This window comes from Homalodisca vitripennis, unplaced genomic scaffold (genome assembly GCF_021130785.1).
Source record: "Homalodisca vitripennis isolate AUS2020 unplaced genomic scaffold, UT_GWSS_2.1 ScUCBcl_2110;HRSCAF=6525, whole genome shotgun sequence".
NCBI classification, from domain to species: Eukaryota; Metazoa; Arthropoda; class Insecta; order Hemiptera; family Cicadellidae; genus Homalodisca; species Homalodisca vitripennis.
In genome coordinates this window covers 41,310-64,720 of record NW_025778256.1, presented here as the reverse complement: position 1 = coordinate 64,720, position 23,411 = coordinate 41,310, and the positions used below count along the sequence as shown (strand labels likewise).

The window sequence follows — 23,411 nt, the reverse complement described above, 5'->3', positions numbered from 1 at the left end:
AGTAAGAGGGATATTGATCGTCTTCTTTAACTTTGAAAGTTAATCCTCTTCTCAAATTGAATGTTAGACTTGGTTTTTCATCGCAACTGACTCACCTTGCTTCTATAGTTCCAAAACAATCGAGGGGTCTGTAGTTGTGAAAACTTCTTGTACCTGGAAGGGAATATAGATCTTCAAAGAGTTTTTCAAGCTTGCAACAAATCTGATCTACTGAGTCTTTTGAGATGAAGTGGAAATTGATTTTGGCAATGTTAGATTGACAAAATTGAAAAAAGGTAGTTGCAGTCAGTATTTGATTGCCAATAGGCCTTTGATGACTTGCTTTTTGCACCAACCGTTTAACAGTTCCTCCAATACCGTCGCATTCTGTTTAGCCATGACTTGTAATGAAGAAAGACCATTGGCCATTAATTTTGAAGTCTTTCATGAAGTGAAAGGTTCATGAAGTTGTATTTGTTCTTGTACTGCCCTGCACAACCGTCACTGTATTAAAAACGTCTGTGATGTTAGGGAAATTGTCCTTGACGAATTCTATTAGGGTTTCTTGAATTTTATAAACCATACAAACATCATCATTCAAGTCGTTGGAAATGATACAGTGGGATGAGACTATTTTTTCCTGGTCAATACACAAATTGATGATTGCTGGATGAACAGTATACGAGTCTGAGGTCCAGTGGTAACCCTGGAACTCATCTTGAATCATAAATGAGTAATTTTCACTAAAATCCATTGATATGATGGCTATATTTGACTCACAAGCATCTTTAAGGCTTTTAAAGTAGCTTGACAGGCTTTTGGCAATGTAAGAATGAGAGGTTAACTTTTCTACTTTGGACGTCAGTTCATCAACACATTCATCAATAGTTGATGTTTATGTTACCATATGCGTCCGATCTGTAGCAACCCATTGCTTGTAATCCATTCTATCATCTTCTTCATAGTTTTAAAATTTGGTTTATAAAAATGTGGTCAGATTTTATTTTAGATGGCCATTTTTCACATAGCCTAAACATTGTTTTGATTTAAATTTCACACAAAACCAGTTTTTTTTTAGATCTTTGTAACTCTTCTAGTTGTGCTACATGTATTAGAAGTATTACATTTTGATGGATAGTACTTACACAGACAGAGTGAGTTCCACTGGCACCAGCCAGAAACACACCATGAACGGGTCATTTGCGAAACAACATAAGTCCATTTGGGCAAAAAAAAAAAATGATTTTATTGTTGATTCCTTGAGTATAAGGCTATTTACACATTTCCATTGAGAAACAACATAAGTCCTACACATCCAAAGCCTATTTCAAGTGTCTTTGGAAAATAGTTGATTTGAGGAACAACATAAGTCCAGTACTTGTGTTGTTTCTCTATGGAACAGATGTGAGGCATCAATCAGCTGACTACTCAACATCACTCTTCCAAGAAAAATGATTTCACGTTTGTAATGCCTGATTCATGTAACATTATTGACTATAAAGGTTGGTGGCCTAATTTCTATAAGATAAATATGGTATCTGATGAAAGCTCAGGTAGACATGTACCAAAAGAACAAAAAATTCCTTTTAAAATTAGTAAGTTTTTACAGTTTACTCATTCTCAAACTGTAAAATATAAAGTTCAAGCTCGAACATACATAGATGGACTTCAGCTACAGACATTTAGTTTAAGAAATTCTAACAAGAACAACTTGGTACTTCCAGAGACTTTAGCTACTGTAACTAACTACCCTGGTGGGTGTGTTCCAATAAACTTAAAAAAAATGGAAGATATAAAAAAACTCAGTCCATACCTCCCGGATGACGAAGAAGTGAGGATTTTTTATAAACAATTAAATACTTGGCCAACAATCAATACAGAGAGGCCAGAAGTGGAAAATGTTTAGTTTAAAACCTGACATACATAAAAAGCTTTTTAGCGTTTGTATATTTTCAAATTAGTAATTATTTTTGTCCATGGACCAATTTTTACTAACCTTATAAATTAATATGTAATAAATAATTTTGCTTTGCGAACTAGAGTTTTATTCAATAACCTGAGCTATTAGGCCTCAATAATAACAATAAATGCCATTATTTATTGTTAAAAGCTTTCGTTCATTTGAGAAAGCACATAAGTCCAAGTCAAAAAAGATTTTTTTTCTTAAATGAAAAATGAAAACAAACTTGTTTACACCTACAAATGGACTTATGCCATGTTTTGGGATTATTCTTCGTTTTTTGTTTATTTTTATTGGTTAATGTAACTATATTGTACAGTTTTTTTTTTAGTTTTCCTAAAGTTCACTTTTTTTACTTATGTTGTTTCTCAAATGACCCATTCGGGGTGAAGCGTACAAAACTTAGAGAACCCTATTTTTATTTCAGGATATTCCCATTTAAAGTTTGCAAACATTTTATTCAGATTACTTAAAATTAACCTTTTTTTCTCATATTGTTTTTACCCTAAGCTTAATACATCTTTCACACCAGGTAAAACTCTCGACTGCTCATCACTCTGATAGAAATTGACAACTAACTCAACAACCTCGGGACTCATTTTCTTTCCTTTCCTTGCTTCAGGTTCTGCCAAAAACCGTTTTTCTTTCATACAATTTTTTTTTGCTAGTCTTGTAGAATAATCGGACACTTCAAAAGTATCTTTGATGTTTGTTCTTGATTTGTTTTTGAATTCAGTGATGCGGGAATTGTCAATAGTTGTATTTTCTTGTTTGTCGAAAGTTGTCTTCAACATCTAAAACTCAATTTTCTATTTAACATTTTTATGTAGTTTTCTAGTTTATTTTGAGCATAACCAACTTTGGAGTTTTCATTTAATGCATGTAATTTGAAAGGTGAGTATCCTACATCCGTCAAAGAAGCATTTAAAGAATCAATAGCCTTTTCTTTTTGTAATTGAGTTTCAGTTGACATCGTAAAATCATCATTATCTTGTGATTCTTCTTCAGAGTTAATTGGAGTTGAGAATATAGTTTTATAGTAATAAGTACGGTACATAACGTTTCCTCAGCTTTGACTTTTAGATCTTTTGTAACACAGGTCTCACTCTGCTGTAAATGTACTAGGTACCCTTAAAGTATTTTTAATGGGTTTCTTGTGATTTTATACTTTGTCAATTATTGACTACTACTTTTATAGAATTTACTATTATAGTAAACTCTTGTGATGAAAACAGATGTTTATTATTTCTTTACTATCTAATTCACTTCTTATCTTTATCAAGTTAAGCTCTTCAGACAGATCACACACATTTTCCAACCACTTTTTTACGACATAAGTGGTTTTGTGGCATTCTGTCAGTTTTAATAACTTTATACTACACTTACTGTCCATTTTAAACCAAACTTTATTTAAAAGCAAGTTAAATTGTTATTCTTCCTAATTGGATTATGAAAAAACAAAAATGTAAGTAATTCAATAGAAACAATTTTGCCAAACAAATTAACTGAAAATGTAAATTAAAAACTAATTATCTTTGTGTATTTAAATTTTTATTACGTTAAATTCACATAAATAAACATAAACTAAATAAAAATTAATAAATTCAGCCATTCACTTTTTTTTCTTTTTTTTTTGAGGGAGAGGCAGGAAAAATGCAATTACGCATGCAGGTGGCCAGCCTGTAGTGGGACTCCCCTAAAAACGGGTTTACCCACTAAAAAACCTCTACTCTTTAGGATTCTAACCTGAAATTATTAATCACATTAATAATAATAATAATAATAATCATCTTTATTGCGTCAACAATTTTTACATTGCATGCATGCGTCAAGTACATTCATAATAAGATACAGTTCCATTGCAGTTATTGCTATTTAATTGTATAACAGAACTGGGGGTTTATTTTTATTCTTGTTTTCAATAATTTTCATCCCAGCAACTCAACATGAACTCTTCAACGGAGTAAAACGCCTTTGACACCAGGAGGTGTTTTAATCGAGATTTGAATAGTTTAGAATCAATGAGATGTTTTATTCCCTCAGGCAGCTTGTTTATCAGTTTCACACCAACTTGGGACGGCAAGTGTTCAAATGCACTCGTTCTATGTTGAACAATCCGAAAGTTGTCCCTGCCTCTTGTCTCGTATTGGTGGACGTCACTGCCTTGGATCAACTCGCATTTAAGTCGACAGTATAGAACGACGTCGAGAATATAGAGACAGGGTAAAGTTAACAATCCAAGCTCTCTGAAGGCATCTTTGCACGACTCTCTGAAATTCAATTTAAATAATTCTGATAGCTTTCTTTTGAGCTCTAAATACTCTTTCGAATTTGTATTTAGAACAGCTGCCCCACAATCTCAAACCGTAAGACAAATATGGATGTATCAGGCCAAAGTAGGCAGTTTTTAATACATCAATAGAACAGAATTTTGCAAGGTTACGCAAAACATAAATGCCAGAAGCAACCTTGGAGCAGATGCTGTCAATGTGAAAGTCCCATGTCAGTCCTCGATCAAGGTACATTCCAAGGAACTTAACGGATTCGGCCTCTTCCAAGAGAACATCGTCCATCATTACTGCAGGACGATACTCCTGTTCTTGTCGATGCCGAAGGCAAAAATTTATTGAGTTTGCTTTTGAGCTGTTTGTTTTCAGATTGAGTCTTGAGAAATGTTCGATGCATGAATTTAAATCGACAAATGATTTCACTTCAAGATCAGTTTTATATTTTGATTTAATACAGAGAGTCGTGTCATCAGCATATTGAATCACCTTTCCATTCTGGATTGATGTATTCAACTTGTTGACATAAATAAGGAAGAGAACTGGCCCTAATATTGATCCCTGAGGGACACCATAGGGCATTTTGACCCTATTAGACAGAGCATTCGCAATCCGTACGCATTGTTCTCTATCTTTAAGATACGACGAGAGCCAATCGTACGGCAAACCCCTAATACCACTAGTCCATAACTGGTGCAGTAGTGTCGCATGATGCACACAGTCAAAGGCTTTGGAGAGGTCGAGAAATATGCTCATAATACGTTCTCTTTTCTCCAGGCCATCGACAACATTATGAATAAGTTCAGTTACGGCATCGATGGTCGATTTGTCTTTCCTAAACCCGAACTGTTCAGGACAGAGAATTTCGAAGCGGTCATGGAATTTTTCAAGCTGATTGAGGAAAGCTTTTTCAAAAACTTTGCTAAGAACTGGTAGGATAGAAATTGGACGATAGTTGCTAGAGGTGCAAGGATCATCTTTTTTGTAAACTGGAATCACAGTGGATATCTTTAGTACGGACGGAAAGACACCCTGTGCAAACGAGAGATTGATTAATTTTGTGAGTGGTGTCAAAATATGCTTAAAGCACTTTTTGATTAACCACACAGACATTCCATTAATGTCACAAGACCTCTTAGGTTTGAGATCCTGCATGATACGGGCCACCTCCACCTCACTCACAGGACGAAGGAACATGGACGAGGCCGATCTAGTCAATAACCCTCCGCAGGGTATATTCTGATTCAAAGAACTGTCTGTTCCAGCAACAGTTGAAAAGAAATCATTAAACGCAATTGCCACTTTTAATGGATCATCAATAATTTTGTTATTAATTTTAAGTTATGGAATTGAAAATTTTGAAGTATTTTGTTGTTTTGTGTTTAGGTTAATTATATTCCAGGCGCTTTTTGAAAGATTATCGGATTGGTTGGTTTTCAACGTCTCGTGCCTTGGCGTTTCTTATGGCTTTGCGGTAATCCTTTTTGAAATTTCGAAAAAAAGCGTTTGAAATCCTCATTTTCAGATTTAACATATATTGAATGATAAAATTTTAGTCTTTCTCTTGAATCGAGTATACCCTGAGTAATCCAGGTATTACTCTTTTTCTTATTACGTTCTTTAAAATTTTTGAATGGACAAGTCAAATTTAGGCAGTGAGTTAAACAGTCGAAAAACGCGTTAAAGGCATCCTCCACCCGCTCAAAGCAATCCAGAAATTCCCATGATGTTTTCATTAGAAACTTCTTAAAAAGCTCTATGTTTGCCGGCTTTAGATCCCGTTTTCTTTTTATCCCGAGTTTCAAATTTTGGGTTATGGTGTAATATTACGGCTTCCTGTGCGTAGTGGTATGAGATGGCCGCATCTATGACAGAAACAGAACAGTCTATTACGTTAGTAATGACGTTGTCGATGGCTGTACTCGACGAAGCGGTCACTCGAGTTGGCGAGTTCACGGACCAAATTAAGCCGAAAGAAGTGAGAATATCCCGTAGTCGCTGGGTCAGAGGGTTGGTGTGGTCTAACACATCGATGTTGAAGTCACCGGTAATGATGAACTTCAACGATTTTGAATTGAGAAAATTTAGTAAAGTTTCAAACTTTTCAAAAAAGTTTTCGTTACATCCATTTGGGGATTTGTATAAGCCAATCACTATAATTTTGTCCGCGGAATTTGTATCAATTTTAATTCCCCCCACCTCAAAGTCTAGATCACAGCAGTAATCCATCCTGAAGGGTTGAAATTTCAATCGTGATTTTACAAAAATTGCCACACCACCTCCTTTAAAATTTGTTCGGTGAAAAATTGTAGCCAATTCATAATTGTCAATTCTGAACATAGAGACAGTCTCAGCCGTGAAGCCATGTTCAGAAACAACAAATATGTCGGGGTGCAGCTCTTCTGCCATGAGCATTAGCTCATCAACTTTATTGGTGGCAGACTGCGCATTTTGATGCACGACGGAAACTGCACGAGTTAAATTTGGAATTTTGTGAATTTGATTTTGTTTTGCTTGTCGTTTTTTGTCTGGTTTTCTGAACTTATTGTACCCCAATTCTGTTATTTTTATTTTGTTTTTTGACACTTTAGAGGAAGGCAGTTTTTTTGCTCCGTTGTGTCTGTGATGGTGCTTGATGGGCCGACTTGTCGCACCGGTGAGCGGCATTTCACTGCTTCCGCAAAGGATTCATACAGGAGTGTGCGGGGCTCAGATGCGGCTGGTGGCTGCAAGGTAGTCGATAGTGGTGCAGTCGACATTATGTCAGGCTAGGCCTAAATTTGGCTTAAGCCCGTGGGGCTCGCTCCTTATCCAGCCGCTCGGTCTGGGCCACTTCGCGGCCTTTTCTTGTGGCCACACACCGAGTTTTCTTGTGGCCTCCAGGCGGGGCCTTTCCCAACGCGGACAACGGAAGAAGGTGTGTTCCGCGTTGTTGGGAACGCCCGGGCAGTAGATGCAATCCGGTCTTGCCCATCCGGTTCAGGTACGACTTGAAATAGCCGTGACCTGTCAGGAGTAGTAGTCCACCTCGCCATGCCGCCTTTCGACCCATGGTTGAACCTGTTCGATGAGTCGCGCAGCCCATCGTCCTCGGGTTTCGTGCTCCCAGCTGTGTTCCCATTGCTGGAAGGTTCGGGCGCGCTCTTCGGATCTTGCTGCGTCCTTGCCGATCTCGCCTTGTCTATGATAAATCGCCTTCCACTCCCCTGCCAAGAGCTTGACAGGAATGACTCTGGCAACCACCAGGACGGCAGGCTCGGATACTGTCCGATAGGCGGAACATACCCGGAGCGCAGCTTGACGCTGAACCCGTGCGAGTCGCAACCTATAGAATTCCTTGGTGATTGGACCCCCGACATTGACCATCAGCTTACTAAGATAAGAGACCACCTTAGCAGCCTTGTCCGCCGTACGGAAGATCTGGTCTCTCCAACTTAACTTGTCCACCATGACTCCGAGGTACTTGGCGGCACGCGTTGACTGGACCACTTCCCTTTCCACTCGCAGCGGGACGACGGTGTTAATTCTTTTCTTTGTTAGGATCACGAACTCTGTCTTGCTCAGCAGCGAAAGACCGTGATCGGACATCCAGGCGTTGACCACGCGCATGACCTGGATCAACTTTAGCTGGGCCAGCTCAACGTTGCGTGCGGCGATGAAAGCCGCAACGTCATCGGCGTACCCAACTAAGATGGTTTCCTCTGGCATCTCGGATCTCAGGAGGCTGTCATAAGGGATATTCCAGTGATCCGGGCCGAGTATTGAACCCTGCGTGGCACCAGAGGTGACTTCCACCGTCCGCACTCCGACTCGGGTGTCGTATATCTGACGCCTAGAACGGAGGTAGTCCTCGATGAGCCGCACAGATACGTTGGAATGCGGAAGGTGTCACGAAGCGCATCCAACATATCGACCCATCTCGCCGAGTTGAAGGCATTCTTGACATCAAGCGTAACAAGAAGCACTACTCGGCGGGAGAAATGGTTGTGGCTCTCGGCTCTCTCAACTGCTTTCTGTACTTCAGCGATCGCGTCGATTGTTGATCGTTCCTTTCTGAAGCCGTACTGACGAGGGCAAAGGTCCCCGGCAGCTACCACGGCAGAAATCAGGCGGAAACGAATAAACTTTTCAAAAAGTTTTCCTGCCGTGTCCAACATGCATATAGGTCTGTAGGACGACTGCAGCTCAAGATCACCTTTTCCCTTGCTTATAAGCACTAGCCTGGCGGTTTTCCAGGGAGATGGAAACACTCCTTCAACCAAGCAGGCATTTTACATTCTCAGCAACAATCCGGGATTGATGGTGAAAATCTTCTTCAGAGCCTCGCTGGGAATCCCGTCTGGGCCAGGAGCCTTGTTGCTCTTCATGGTGAGAACGGAGGTTTCAAACTCCTCAATGGTAAAGAGCGGAAAGCTCTCCACCCGTTCGAAGTCAACTAGTGGTCGCTGTTGATGTACAGGAAATAGGGCAGTGAAGATCCTCTCCATGGTGGCGCCCTCCATGTTGGAAGGTAGAGAGCGGGCGCCGAGTTTCTGGGTCACAACTTTGTAACTCAAACCCCAAGGGTCGGAATCGACGTCGTCCCGAAGTTTCCTCCAGCTGTTCGCCTTGCTCCTGTTGATGGCTCGGCGGAGAGACATTCTAGCAGCTTTTGTAGACATCCGAATTACGAACTCTGTCTGCAGGAATTCTCGCTCTAGTGTCGGCACGTTTTGCTCTTAAGCATGTTCTTCTGAGTTCCGCAATCTCTTCAGTCCACCAGTAGACGGGTTGCTTGTCGCGGCGGAGTTTCCTTAGACTGGTCGCAGGCCGAGACAATAAGTTCCATCGTGGATGTTACTAATGCCTCGGCGCCAGTCTCACCAGGATTCGCCTGCGCTCCCCGAGAGATGACTTCGGTAAACTTAACCACGTCCAGTTTATTGGTGTTCCACCGGCGTGGCCCTTCCCGAGATGCGGAAACTCTACGGTTTATATCATGCAGATCAAAAACAATGTACTGGTGGTCACCAACCGTGTAATTCCCCACCACCCTCCAGCCAGAGATCCTCGAAAGAAGAGACTCAGACGCGATGGTTACGCCAGGGATCGTGCTTCTCTGCCCGGGGCACCGGAAAGTAGGCGTGTCACCATGGTCGAGGACGACGAGCCCGGCCCCGGCGATTAAGTCCAAGATGTATTTCCCCCGGGAGTTGGTAGAGGGCATTCCCCACTCGACGGAACACGCGTTGAAATCACCGCCAACGACAACGTGCCCAGTGGTGTCAAGCACGCTCTCCTCCATACACTAAAGAAAAATAAACATCACTTATAACAATGTTTATTCTAGGAGCACTAAGAATAGACTGACTCATAATCAACAGTCAGAATGCAGAGTAACTGCAGCCTGTCAAGACATAAAAATTTCCTGTAGCAACTTGCTGCCTGTTGAGCCAAACTATCTGCTTGTCTATTTTTATACTTGAATATAACATGAATGTTAACTTTTAACTTACATACTATATTCAATCAAAACTTCTAAGTGAACATATTTACATTTATATTGCAAAATGTAGAATTGCTTCTTATTAAATATTATATATTGTGTTTTTCTGATTCAAATTTAAAAAATATGATAAATTATTACACAATAATTTCTTATTAAAAACCTATACTTCCCAAATAAATATTGAAATTTAGTAATAGCTAACCTTTCATTTTAAAGCTATAGGTATTCATTGGGATTGAGAGAACCTCACATCACTTGTAAAAAACATACTGAAACTTGCAATGGACTTAAGAGAGAGGGAACAAAATACACAGAATAACTATTGTACTAAATTAAAGCCCATACCATGCAGATAATTTAGTAAAAAAGATTTCTTGATTACCTCATTCCCTTTTTGAGATATTGAATTTAACGTGAAACATGTTTGTGTTTTTAAAACTAAACAAAAAATAAAAGAATGTAATTTTTTATAATATTTTAGGTTCGACTTAGACTTTTGAGGTATTTTTTCAAATTCCTTAGTACTCAAGGAACCTGCCTTGAAAATTTCATGAAGATTGAGTGTCAAATGAGAAAAAATGAAAACTTATTTTCTTTTCTATGTCATGTTTTGTTTGGCGCTATCCACAGTGCGGAAATTGAAAAACTTTAATGTGCCATAACTGGGAAACTAAGCGAGATATAAATTCCAAATTTGGTAGTTTTACTTACGAGAAGAAACTTACTTAAAGAACAACTTATTACTTAAAGAACAAAGCTACCAAGTTTCCTACAAATCTGAGATGCTGGGTGAAATGGTCTGATTGAACTGACATGGAATGACCCGATCATGTTTTGGCTAATTATATTATTATGTTTTTAAATTTAACATAGTGTATTGTATGTATGTCTTTTGTCTACGTAATGTACTATACGTTTTATTTGTTGATGGCTATATAATTGTAAAATTGATAAATGACAGTAGATTTTTGCTTCTAATTTTGAAGAAAACATTTTAATTAGTCATTTTTGGCCCCTGAGTATTTTAAATAACCCTTAAAGTATATCTTTCAGATTAATAGTAAAAAAGTCAAGGGATATTTTAGATGTGTTATACAAAAATACCTAACCATTCTTCTCAATTCATATATTATAGTGAGTGATTAAAATATGTCAAAATGTATGTTATTTAGTAAATATTTTAAATGTAAAATTATTTATTGACCAATTTGTATAAATTTTTGGTCTATGAAAGTAGTATTTTATATACTCAACCTGTTTTAAAATATAAAATAGAATATCTATTTTTAATGTGAATTGATTTCAAGTGTTTTTTAAATTATAACATTTTACACTTTTAGTATATTTTATTTCACTTCCAGTAAACCCAACATTAATAATTTATGCAAGCTCTTAAAACGTCTGATTATGCAAGCTCTTAAAACGTCTGATTATGCAAGCTCTTAAAACGTCTGATTAAGAGTGATGTTGGCACCAAGAAAACAAGAAATATCGTATTTTATACTTGAAGAAAGTTACATGAATCACACTGGATCAATTGATTTTACAAGTAATCTTTAATTTTCCAGGTAGTACAGCAGCATTGTACAAGCCTACAAGTAGTAATGATGGCGAATTGTGATTGGTTGACAGACGATCTGCTTGTTCCTCTTCTACAAAATAATGACTCAATCACAAAACTTATTCTTAACAATTGTTTAAATTTATCAAGTATTTGTCTACAACCTGCAATGATTAAAAGTAAGGTAAGTTGTATAATGTTTTATTTAACTGTATGAATTGTAGAATATTGTTAATTAGTAGCATAAGAAATATATGGGAAGAAAGAAAGCATCTTCCTTATAATTTTCCACCTACTTGCTTGCTAGTGCCTTCAGCTTATACAGGTTTATACATGATTACTGTGGCAGTTTATACATAATTATTACTAAAGTGTCTGTGATTTTAACTCAAATAATTGACTCGTTAGTAAAATTAAACCATATTTTTATCATGTCATACTGCAAATTCCTTGAGTTGTTTACTATCTAGAAAACTTGAAGACTATCGCTTCCTGTTGCTCGAAGTACATTTAAGTAAAATAAACCTTGAATTAAATCAGAGACTATGTTACACTCCTACATTAGCCCTTTTAATTCCATGAATCAATATATCAGGTTGGATGAACAAATAAACTTCTTCAGCGTAGTGTTCCCTCTAATTTCATGCTGCCTTTGAACCATCTTTACCTTGACTAAGACTACCAAACATTGTTATTTTCCTCAGAGAACAATCCCTTGTTCATCTTTTACAAGATGATGCTAACTCTCCATCTTTATTACTATTCAATCCCACTGAAGAGTTTGGACAGAATTGCAGGTTGATGGCAGTCCTTCATCTTAATTATTTTTCAACTCCATTAAACAGAGCAAAATGCACCAGATTGTTGACAGATTGCAGGTTGATGGCATGGCAATCCTTCATCTTTATTATTTTTCAACTCCACTAAACAGAGCAGAAAGCACCAGATTGTTGACAGATTGCAGGATGATGCATGGCAATCCTGAGCAAAATGCACCAGATTGTTGACAGATTGCAGGTTGATGGCATGGCAATCCTTCATCTTCATTATTTTTCAACTCCACTAAACAGAGCAGAAAGCACCAGATTGTTGACAGATTGCAGGATGATGGCAGTCCTTCATCTTCATTATTTTTCAACTCCACTAAACAGCCTTCAAAGCTAACAAGAGCTCAATTGAATCGTTTATTTCAGAAAGGGCACAAATCACATTTTTTTCAAATATGGTTTTTTTTTTGCAGAAATAGTTTCTTTGGGTGTAGACACATTTACTGTTAAAAGGTCAACATCTCTAACTGTATTCCATTTGTTACTATGGCAATCTGAAAACTAGATTTATTTGTGAAAGGGCACATATCCTGGACATGTGCCCTTTCTACAGCAAACAGACTACACTAGACAGATGCGCATGCTTGAGCAACAGTTGCCTGCACTGAGTTTGCTTGGTCTAACCTCAAATGTTTTGTTATATTGTTCAGACGATTTGGTGAAAGCATCTTTGTTAGTCTTTCGTGTATTTATTTACAATATTAGCAGAAAGAAATGATGGAAAGTGACACTGACCAAGGTCTAGAAATTCCATTAAGTAAGAAGAGGAAATGGGGAGTTCACAACAATGATAAGTACAAACGTAATATTATTATTAAGAAGGCTCGGTTATCTGGAGAGCCTTATAGAAACTACAAAGGAGCTGAAGTTCCTGGAAAGGTCCTGGGAAAAAACAGTTGTGGGTAAGTTGTTTTAATTATATTAATTAGGATTACATAATTTTTAAATCATACACAGAAAAAGGCCTACACTAATCAGTCTGACAAGAGTCCAGAAATTTATTTACTGACTTTATCAATAGTAAAGCTTACAAAACTTAACCTATAAACATAAGCCATAAAATTAATCATGTTATTGAACTTTAACGCTAAAAATATATCTTTATCGTTTTTAAATAAATCCCAGGTGTACAATAACTTGTGGGTTGTATAATCAGTGATATGTACAACAATTACTTGTAAGGTATTGCTGTATAAATATTTAATAACAATACTGACAGTTTTTAGTACAAATGTTTTTTTTTTCAGGTGCCACAGAAATTGTTTGGATAAAATACCTAAAGATGATCAAGTACAAATGTTTTTGTGGAGTTGTACAGCATAGATAACAAAAAATCAACAAGATTCGTTTTCTGCAAGGACTTATGGAAATTAAAAGCAATTAAAAGGTCTCGACCAAAGCCAGGTATTCCCGCTGAAAAAACAAAAGGTAAGAGGCATACAGTTTCTTATCACTTATCATACAAAGGAGAAAATATTGCCGTTGTGTAAAAATGCAATCATAGCATTGTACTCTGTCACCAGCAAACGACTTAGAAGGATTTCAGACTTACTAAGTGTAGGAAAATCACCAAAGGACAAACGTGGCAAAAACCCTAAGGTAAATGTTGTGCCTCCAGAAATATGTCAGAAGCTAAAAGATCACATTGAGTGCTTTCCAACCAAAGTGTCTCACTACACAGGAAAGCCTATAACTTATCTTTCTGCTGAGCTGAGCATTAAAATCATGCACAAACTGTTCACACAAATAAATCCAGAATTGAACGTTAAGTACAGTACATACTATACTTATTATAAAGAAAACTACAACTTCAGATTTGGTAGGCCACAGAAAGATGTGTGCGGTTTTTATGTGAGGAGCTTACTACCAAAATCAAAAGCAATACGCTAAACGATAATGCAAAAAAGAGTAGCGGCAGCGGAAAAAAATAGTACACTTGAGACGTGGAAAAAAATTCTATTCTGCTTTAGAATGTGTTACAAAAAAGTGTGAAGATGAGCCAGACACATATGGTATTTGTGTTCACTATATGCAGAATCTACCTTTACCTAATATCCCAGTACAAGAGATATTTTACTACCGCCAACTCTGGGTTAACTGCTTTTGTGTCTATGACTTGAAAACAAAAAAGAGCACAACGTATCTCTATCATGAGGGAATCGCTAAAAAGGGGGAGGAAATGAAGTGTCTTCCTTTATTTTTGATTTTATTAAACAAAAAACATGTACCTGAAACGGCACGAGAGATTCATGTTTTTCTCTGATGCGTGTACAGGCCAAAATAGAAACCACACGGTATTGAGGGCCTTGTTATCAATATCCCACAACAGAAAAATACCTGTAAAACAATAACTTTCCCCGTAAGAGGCCACAGTTTCTTGCCGTGTGACAGGACTTTTTGGGGGTTATTAAAAGAGCAATAAAAAAACCAAGACAGAGTATATACACCCGAACAATATGAAAACTTTGATAAAAGATGGCACAAAAGGGAAAATTGAAACTGTAATGTTAAAAGACAGAGCATTATCTTGGATTTTGATCAGTGGTGGCCTAAATACTTTAAAAAGTATGTAAATTCAACAGAAACCATGACTATGAAAAACAAAGATAGAAAAAAGCTGAAAATATCTGAACTATACTATCTAGAAATGAATGAAGGTACTGTAAAAAGGAAGTGAAACAATCAATGGATTGGTAAGCAGCACATTTCCTCTCATGAAACCTAATGTTGTAACATATACCAATAACCCATCAGAGCGAGCTTACAACGGAAAGAACCTAATTAATGAAAAAAAGATTGAGGACATAAAAAAAGTTCAAAAATACATACCAGAAGAAGCAAAATCATTCTACGACACTATCATAGCTTGGCCAACTACACGTCAAGATGACCTGGATTAAACTAATAATGGAAAAATAAGTCTTTTTAACAGTTTAGACACACTGTTTTATCTATTTTGCAAATTAAAACATTAAATTGATTGTGTAATATGTGTTTTATGATCATTTTGCCTGTTTTTAATGGAGAAAGGGCACATATCCAAAACTAAAAAAAAATTGTAGAGGCTACAATTAAAAAATTAAATATGTGAAATTTGTGTGGAATATGTATTTCAGTATACTTCTTTCAGATAATCTATTAAAAATTCACAATAAACTCGGTTTCTTTAATACAAACGGTTTTTTTTTATTGCTGGTGGTAAAATTAGAAAAATGTGACATGTGCCCTTTCTGAAATAAACGATTCAATTGTTGACAAATTGCAGGATGATACCAACACTTTACAATCACACATCACAGATCAGCTCCCTAATCGCCTCCCCTATCTTAAATACAATAGAAGACAAAAGAACAGGTTGTATAAAGCTGTTAAGACAGTAAACCTTTCAATGAGACATTGATAGAATCCCACATATTTTTTATAATTCTTTATGTAATTTGCTTTTATTATAAGTCCTAATAGCATTTCTTTTTGGTTGAACACACATTAAAATTCTATGAATGAAGATATAGTTTGAAAAAACTATAAAATGTACATCAATTGAATTGTTTCTCTCTGAACAATTGGAAGAAAGTTTACGCTTCATCTTTTGAATGTTTATCAGCGCTATCTTTTAAATCATTTAATTTTTAAAATACACTGGTTAGAAGCATTTATTAATGTTATACAGTTACAAATCCATATAAATTGTCATGTCACCTTCCAATGTACTAGTCAACAAAATTTGTCAAAGATAAACATATTTACTCTCATCGAACTTCAACCTGTAAAAAATAAGTACTAACCTGGGAAAATCTATACTGAATATAAGTTGTAAACAATTATGACAATTGTATTTACATACCATGGGAGAGTAAGCATTCACTCTGGTCCGTTTTTATTGTAAATGCGCAGCACGTAAGGATATATTTGAAGCACTTGCAGAGGTAGGTATGAGCTAGGCACTGTGGGTGTATCACAGGTTGAGGGCATGAATAAAAGAATTGACTGAAAAAAACTATGTGTGGAATTAGTTGAGGTTAGCTTTATTATTGGAAAATACAGTGTCTATGTTTTTGTTCAAATCTATAGTTTTTTACAGTGTTCCACATTATACTTTTTTTAAATATGATTAGGTAACATATACAAGCAACTTTTAAAAAACTGAATCAAATTTCATATTTAATCTCATTTTAATATAAATTCAATATCTGATGGTTATAAGTATACTCAATGTAGTTAAAGTAACATATCTGAAAACATAATTAGTGTTAAAGACAACACTAATAAATTATAAAATTATAAAGTATATAGTTTGATAGTAGTTATTCTCACGTTTGAAGGGTCTTAAAAGTGGTGTCAATCTAAGAATGATGAAGTTGATTTCTTGATGTTCGTTTTCTGACAAGTCAGAATATACTCACATTCGAAGAAAGTCTTTTTTAGAGGTGTAAATTTGAGAGTAATGACGTAAGAAAAGTTTGTGTTATTTATTGACCTTGAGAGTTTTGAAGAAAAATTAATCCATAAAAAAAATTATTTGTACACTTGAAAATTTTAGACTACTACTAGTTTGTTGATAAATTGAAACATACTTGAGTGTCTGAACCAGGTTATGTAATGTTCCAGAACCTCAAGACCCTAAATCTGGCTAACTGCTATTGGTTGACAATTGGATGTCTCCATGCACTCACTTTACACCAACACGGTCTAGAAGAGGTGGATTTCTCAGGCTGTAATTTAATCAGTCGAGATTCACTGAATAGATTCTTAATGATTTCTTCAAAGTAAGTGAATATACCAAACTTTAACCATAGATCTGTGTTGAGTCCTGCTCTTGTAGACTAACTTTGGCTTAATTTGAAACTGTTATCAAACCTTATACCAAAGTGTTTTTATTGCATAGAATGGAACCAACATTGTCTAACAAGGAAAGAGAATTTTGTAAAATTTCTAGTTAAGTTTAGGTATTTTGGTATTATCCGGAGGTCACTACTTTTAGAACAGTTTTTCTTACTGATATTCTAAAAACCTACATTATAAGAAAGAAGAGACTTTATTTGATTTATTGTGAAAATCACATGTCATTTTGGCGATCAGTTCTTATTTTCTGTCTCCCAAAAGGAAGCTATGCTTGTGATGTCAGCGAGAAGGAGGCCACTCTGTCCCTATCTACTATTTGATATAACTTTCCTAACGTCATATCACATTGGACAATCAGGCACGTGATCTGAGGTCAGTAAAGAACCGATCGGAAATGTCCCTGGCCATCAGTGCAGGCTTCACCCCTTACTTCTGGGGAAAAAAGAAAACATTGCTCAAGTTAGTACCTGAATTCTGACTCAGATCATGTGAATGCTCGTTAAAGTTTTATATTTATAATATGTATATATTTACCTATTTCTGTAGCCTAATATGAAATAGTAGATAGGGATAGAGAAACCTTTTTGAGAGACAGAAAACAAGAATCGATTGTCATAATGACATGTAATTAACACAGGAAGTAATATAGTCAGCTTTTTCTAATAATGTTTTTTTACTATTTAACTATTTAATAATAGTTTTTTTTTTGGTTTTGGTAAGAAAAACTATTAAAAAATAGTTGGCTTTGGATAACACCAAAGTTTATTACACATTGTAAGTCCCCGTATAACATACTCCGATGTAAGAAATTCCCGGATGTAATAAATTTTGTATACCTAGTTGAAACATATGTAAAATCAAATTAAAAACGTCTTTATTTCCATTATGATTTTACAAACAGACATATCGTAAGAGCACAAGATTCCACAAGATTATATTATATAATTACTTTACTACTTTTAAATGATCATAAGTTTTTAACAAAATAATAATATACTGACTAGCAGTTACCTGCGGTTTCACATGCATTTTCCCTTTAAAAAACAGGGACATCGTGAGCATATTCCTTTTAAATGACATTTAAAACATTCCTGAAGTACATGATTGTCACTGAAAGATGTACAATCTTCTGTTACATTTTAGATTTTTTTAAGGTCAGTGTTTTGAGGCCGTGAAGTCGGAGCAGTGAAACAGTTTTTATAAGTATCTGAGAAACAACTCAAATTTCTTTTCAATACTCTACAGTTTGACTAATTTTGGTCTTAGGACAAAGGATTTGCAATTTGGAGCTTTCCTACTAAAAATATAAAACTAACATCTAATTGTATCATTATTCTTGTTACGTTCTATTTAAAGTACGTTAAAAAAGTGAAGTTTGTTACATATTATTCATTATAAATAGTTTTAGTAAAATTAACATGTATAAAAATGTAATAATTTTGTGTTAATTTTGAAGAATAAAGGTGTTGAATCTATCACGTCTGCAATGTGTGAATGACATGACGTTGTCACTGCTTGCTCGATGTGCCAAACAGTTGGAGACGTTAAACATATCTGATTGTGTAACTGTCACTGGGTATGGCATGAGGTAATTATTTAGCATAGTTTGTTAGTATTATATTAATGATAATGTTGATTTTGAGTGAAATTATATAATTATAAATTGAATTACAGTAATATCAATTTTGAATTCATACCTATCATGGTAATAGGTGATATAACTGTTTGATTATATACTTAGAATTTTTTTAATGGAAAAGACATTTTTCATACTTCCACATTAAATTTATTTACAAAGCGCTTTTGCCGGTTAAGGCATCATCAGTTTGATATTGTTTACAGAAAAAAACATATGTGTAAAATAGAAAAAAAAACATGATAAAATAGAATAAAATTTTAAACTAACTGTAAAAACAAAAAACTAATAAATTATAAAAGAATTATGTAGAAAAATATGGTTTGCAATTCATAATTTTTGAATGGATTTCTTTTTTCACTAATGGTATAAAAATATCATGAAATTTACGGAAGGTTGCGAAATACAATTATCTTTTAAAACTGTCATACATGCACTTTCAATTTTATTTCTTTTAGTCCAGGATGATTCTTTAAACACTACACTAGATGAATCGAAATTTATATGATGATTTTCCTTTACTGCATGTTCAACTAATTTAGATTTTTCAATGTTTTCTTTTTTATAATAAATTATAAATATGTTCTTTTACCCTAATTTCCACAGGTCTTGATGTTTGGCCGATATACGTCTTGTTGCAACCACAGTCAAATTTATATATCACATTCTTGGTTTCCTATATACTTAAAAACTGAGTCCAGAAAATTAAACTTGGTATAATTAAAGATTTGTGTAGGAAAAAGGCATTTTACAATATTAGAATTTTGAAAAAATATACAAATGAACAAGTTCAAGAAAATGTTGGATACAATTAAACTGTTATTACATCTTCCCACTAATTTTTAATTTAGAATCGGATTCGACTATCGAATGTGTTGAGATTCACCTTGTTACTAATTATCGTCATGGTTGGCATTATACAAGTTACTGATCGCTAAAACGTGTTTGTCATACTTGGTGTTTGAAAAACCGTAGATAGATAACCTAATTGATCAATTATCATACTCTTACGAATAAAACTAACTTTAATTGCCGTTCGTATTTTCTATATTTATGTTTGTACACTGCTGCATCCAGAACTCTAGGGACTGTGTGAAACTAGTTTTTACTTGTCACATTTTAAGATATAGCAATGTAATAAATTGAAGCAAAAAAGTTTTTTTATTTTTATTTTTCAAAAATAGTAAAATGATTGATATGAGCAATTGATATGATACTTGTGATTTTTGTTACTTTTTACCCACTGAGATATCTTAGCCTATTAACACTTTGAGTACGGTACAGATCCTGTAGTTTGGTGGAACACCAAAACTCCCAAAGAATGCGATCACACAATTTAACGGAATCAATATTTCAAATTTTAGTGTTATAAATAATCCCTTATTTTACATTGTAATTCCATAATACACAATTTGACGCCTATTGTGTTTGTTAATAACAGAATATTCCCTTAGAATGTGTGCACTGTTTACAAAGCAACAGCTGCTGGTGACTTGGATTCTTTAAGTATTTTTGTCTGCTAAGACACTTGATTAGACTGGTTATGGATTTACTAACAAATAATACCCAATAACATTTTTCTTTTATATCATTATACTGTTTTGTGTGTAAATAAGCATTGTTTTCTTTGTACAAAACTTTGTTGATGCAGTTTTTCAATAAACTTGTATAACAATTGTTTTGTACCTTTGTAATAATTTCAGAAAGAAATATTAAAGTTTGCATCACAATAAAGAAAAAAATACAATGGTTTCAGCAGTGTAAGTACCTTTTTATATATTAACAAGTTTCTGAGTCATGAGTTTTCAAGAAAACACAAAAAACGTTTTAGCAATCCATTCATGGCCACATATTTCCGGACCAGTGCTTGAAATATTAACTGTATAGCTTATTAAAAGCAGGCTGATTTTGTTTTTCTTTTAGAGAAATTATCGCCAATTCCATTATAGAATACACATATCAGACTCAAATATCACAATGTTATATATTGTTGTAATGAGGGTATGTTATAGTACATACAGTAATTATAATAAAATAAATCATTATTAGAAATAAGCAAAAAATCAGGTTGAGATGGTTTATACCTTTTGTTACCCTATATTTATATTTATAAAGGGCCAATCTTTAAAAAAATAATTTATCAAAAGTATTTTTATCATATTAGTGTTATAAATGAAACAAAATATAAGTGGCAGTGACATCGCTAATCTGAGTCAACAATATTCTCTTGGTTAATCAGTTTTGCCATGTTCGCACTAAGCTATCAGTTCAGTTGTTATTTTTATTTCTTATATTGAGTATTATTGAAAAATTAAGTGTAGAGATTCATCTATCGGTGAAAATACGGTACGAAAAGAGTGTTGGAAGATAAAGTGATTGTTCTGTGAGTGGTTTTATTGAAAGTGATGTTTTATAGTGTAGGTTTTGACAATACAGACAGTGATCTTAATTTGTCTTCAACATTACAAACTAATAGGTCTAGACAAGATCACTTGTCATTTAGATCTTTTGTACAAAACGACGATTGTTCGTCAACTGAGGATGATGCCACAGACATAAGATTTGGCATTCTAACACCACACAGACCTAAACCTAAGTTAAAAACAAAGCCTAGAGGTCATGCAAGTGATGTAGGTCTATCCTATTTTGATTACGAGGATGGTATTGGATGGCAATGTTAACTTTTACCACCAATTTTCATTTCAGGAACTTTCGGGTTCAAAACATGGTACGCCCTGTAACTCTTTTCCAGCAACACGATTTCAGTCTGTTTTTACTAGAGCTCTTTTAGAAATCTTTGTAAGATGGACCAACAAGTATTCCACAGGTTTTATAAATAATAGCAAACCATTGAAACCTCACATCCACTCAAAATCCTGGAATCCTGTCACAATAGTAAAGATGCACGCCTTTTTAACAAATCTTCTGAAAATGGGAATAAACAAGCAATTTACAATCAGACTAGTTTATAGTCTAGTTCTAATACAGTGGTCTAATCAATAGAGTTTTTGATTATCAAGAATTTTTACCAGGAATAGGTTTCAAGCCTAATGTGATGCTTGTGTCCAATTCCAGCCACTAATTGACCATGTAAATAGGGTTTCCAAATTTAATTTTTCCTCCAGTCGTAATCTCGCAATAGATGAAAGTATCATTAGTTCCAGACTTGGCTACACATTCAGTTGAGACAATAATTGAGAGATGCCAAAAAAGAGATACCGTTGGGGAATAAAAATGTGGTTGCCGTGTGACTTGGTAACACATTACTGAATCAATTTCTTTGTGTAAAAACGTGCTAATGGCAGTGACAAAAATGAAATAAAAAAAATGGACAAGGCTATTTTGATGTCACAACATGTTAGATATGGCTGGACTATTCAATAAACGCTATGAATTTGTAAATAGTATTTGTGCCAGCATCAACCAAAAAGATAGGTACTGAAAATGGTGAATTTCAGGACTATTTATAGTGAAAATGGTGATTTTCAGGACTATTTCTAGAAAGTTTTGCAGGTGTGGAGACACCAAGTGTAATGTATAATATATACTGATGGCGAGAGAAAAGAAGAGACCTGGATTATGGCCTATCTGAAAATTGCAGGCGCTACTACTAGTATGTTGCCGCGCCTAGTTTCGTAATTCCATTATTGTTACACTGTTTTGATTGATTTGCGGCCTGAATTGTTATGTTTTATAAGATAATTTAAATGACGGTACTGTTTTGATAAATTAAAATTGAGCAAAATTTATGTTTGTAATAAATTCTAATAATTAGGCTCTACAGTGGTTGTAAACAAACAATAATTAAAGGAATGAATTGCTGAAATTGAAGATTTTTTTTATTGTTAATATAACAATTACTAATGTTCATATATGTATAATGTAAATGTAGTGCTTTTATGTATATAAAATTTAACATTGATACCTTACTGACTAACACAATATTGAATATTGCCACATTACTGAAAACAAATAACTCCATTGCTAGGATAAACAATTCGCAGGGTTGGCTGTGGGGCGAAGCGCCTGAAATTACCGCGCGGCAACACACTAGTACACAGCTGTGCGCCGGCACGGGCCAGGTCTCTTCTTTTCTCTCGCCACCAATAAAGGATGTACTTTTCTGTCACATTTATACTATTCATTCCTTTCATTGTACAATTGTTTAATAATCAGCTGGGGTAAACATTGTTATCCGGTATAAGTGGTAAAACTGTTTGTTTTCATTAGCAGTGTTAGGTCACAGCATAAATGCTGACATGTAACATTGTGTTCCAGTTTGCTGATCGAGTACTGTCACAACCTGGAAAGTGTCTCTTGTGCCAATTGTCCTCTAGTCCACAACAACCTCAAAATTCCAGCTTCCAAGAATGTTCGTCTAATACCACCTCATCCCAACATACCAAAAGTTATTTTGTGTAGAGTAAATGTTTAATTTTATGTCACGTTTGGCTAGCTATATTGTTATTCTAGTTTTATAAATCACAAAACTGTAAGATAAAAGTGATTCTTCAAACAACTTTTGTAATATTTAACAAAATATATTTTACACTTTTGTAAGACGAAATGAAATGAGTAATATTTTAATTACAATTTGTGTCTACTGATTTTTATCCTTTATCCTTTTTTAAATGTAATAAGTCATTAGTCATTCTTTATTTGCACATTACGTATTATATGGGTACAAGGTACAAATACAGGTGCATCGTCATAAGACATAAAATATAAACTATCATAACTAAAGCTAAAATACATTTTATATATCAATCTGCACTTATAATACCCTATAATATAATAAGCCAACAGATAATATAGTACAAATAAATAAAAAAG

General features: G+C 34.8%; 1 protein-coding gene across 3 annotated transcripts in view; it reads left to right on the top strand.

Moving 5' to 3' along the window:
- LOC124371845 (F-box/LRR-repeat protein 15-like) overlaps positions 1–23,171 on the top strand; it is a 32,480-nt gene extending 9,309 nt beyond the window's left edge. For all 3 annotated transcript variants that reach the window (XM_046830206.1, XM_046830204.1, XM_046830205.1), the window contains 4 exons: positions 11,281–11,457; positions 16,709–16,866; positions 18,399–18,530; positions 22,857–23,171. In XM_046830206.1, coding sequence (XP_046686162.1) covers positions 11,281–11,457; positions 16,709–16,866; positions 18,399–18,530; positions 22,857–23,013 — 624 coding nt within the window. In that variant the 3' untranslated portion in view covers positions 23,014–23,171. The remainder of the gene's footprint in view (positions 1–11,280; positions 11,458–16,708; positions 16,867–18,398; positions 18,531–22,856) is intronic.
- Positions 23,172–23,411: the final 240 nt, after the last annotated feature.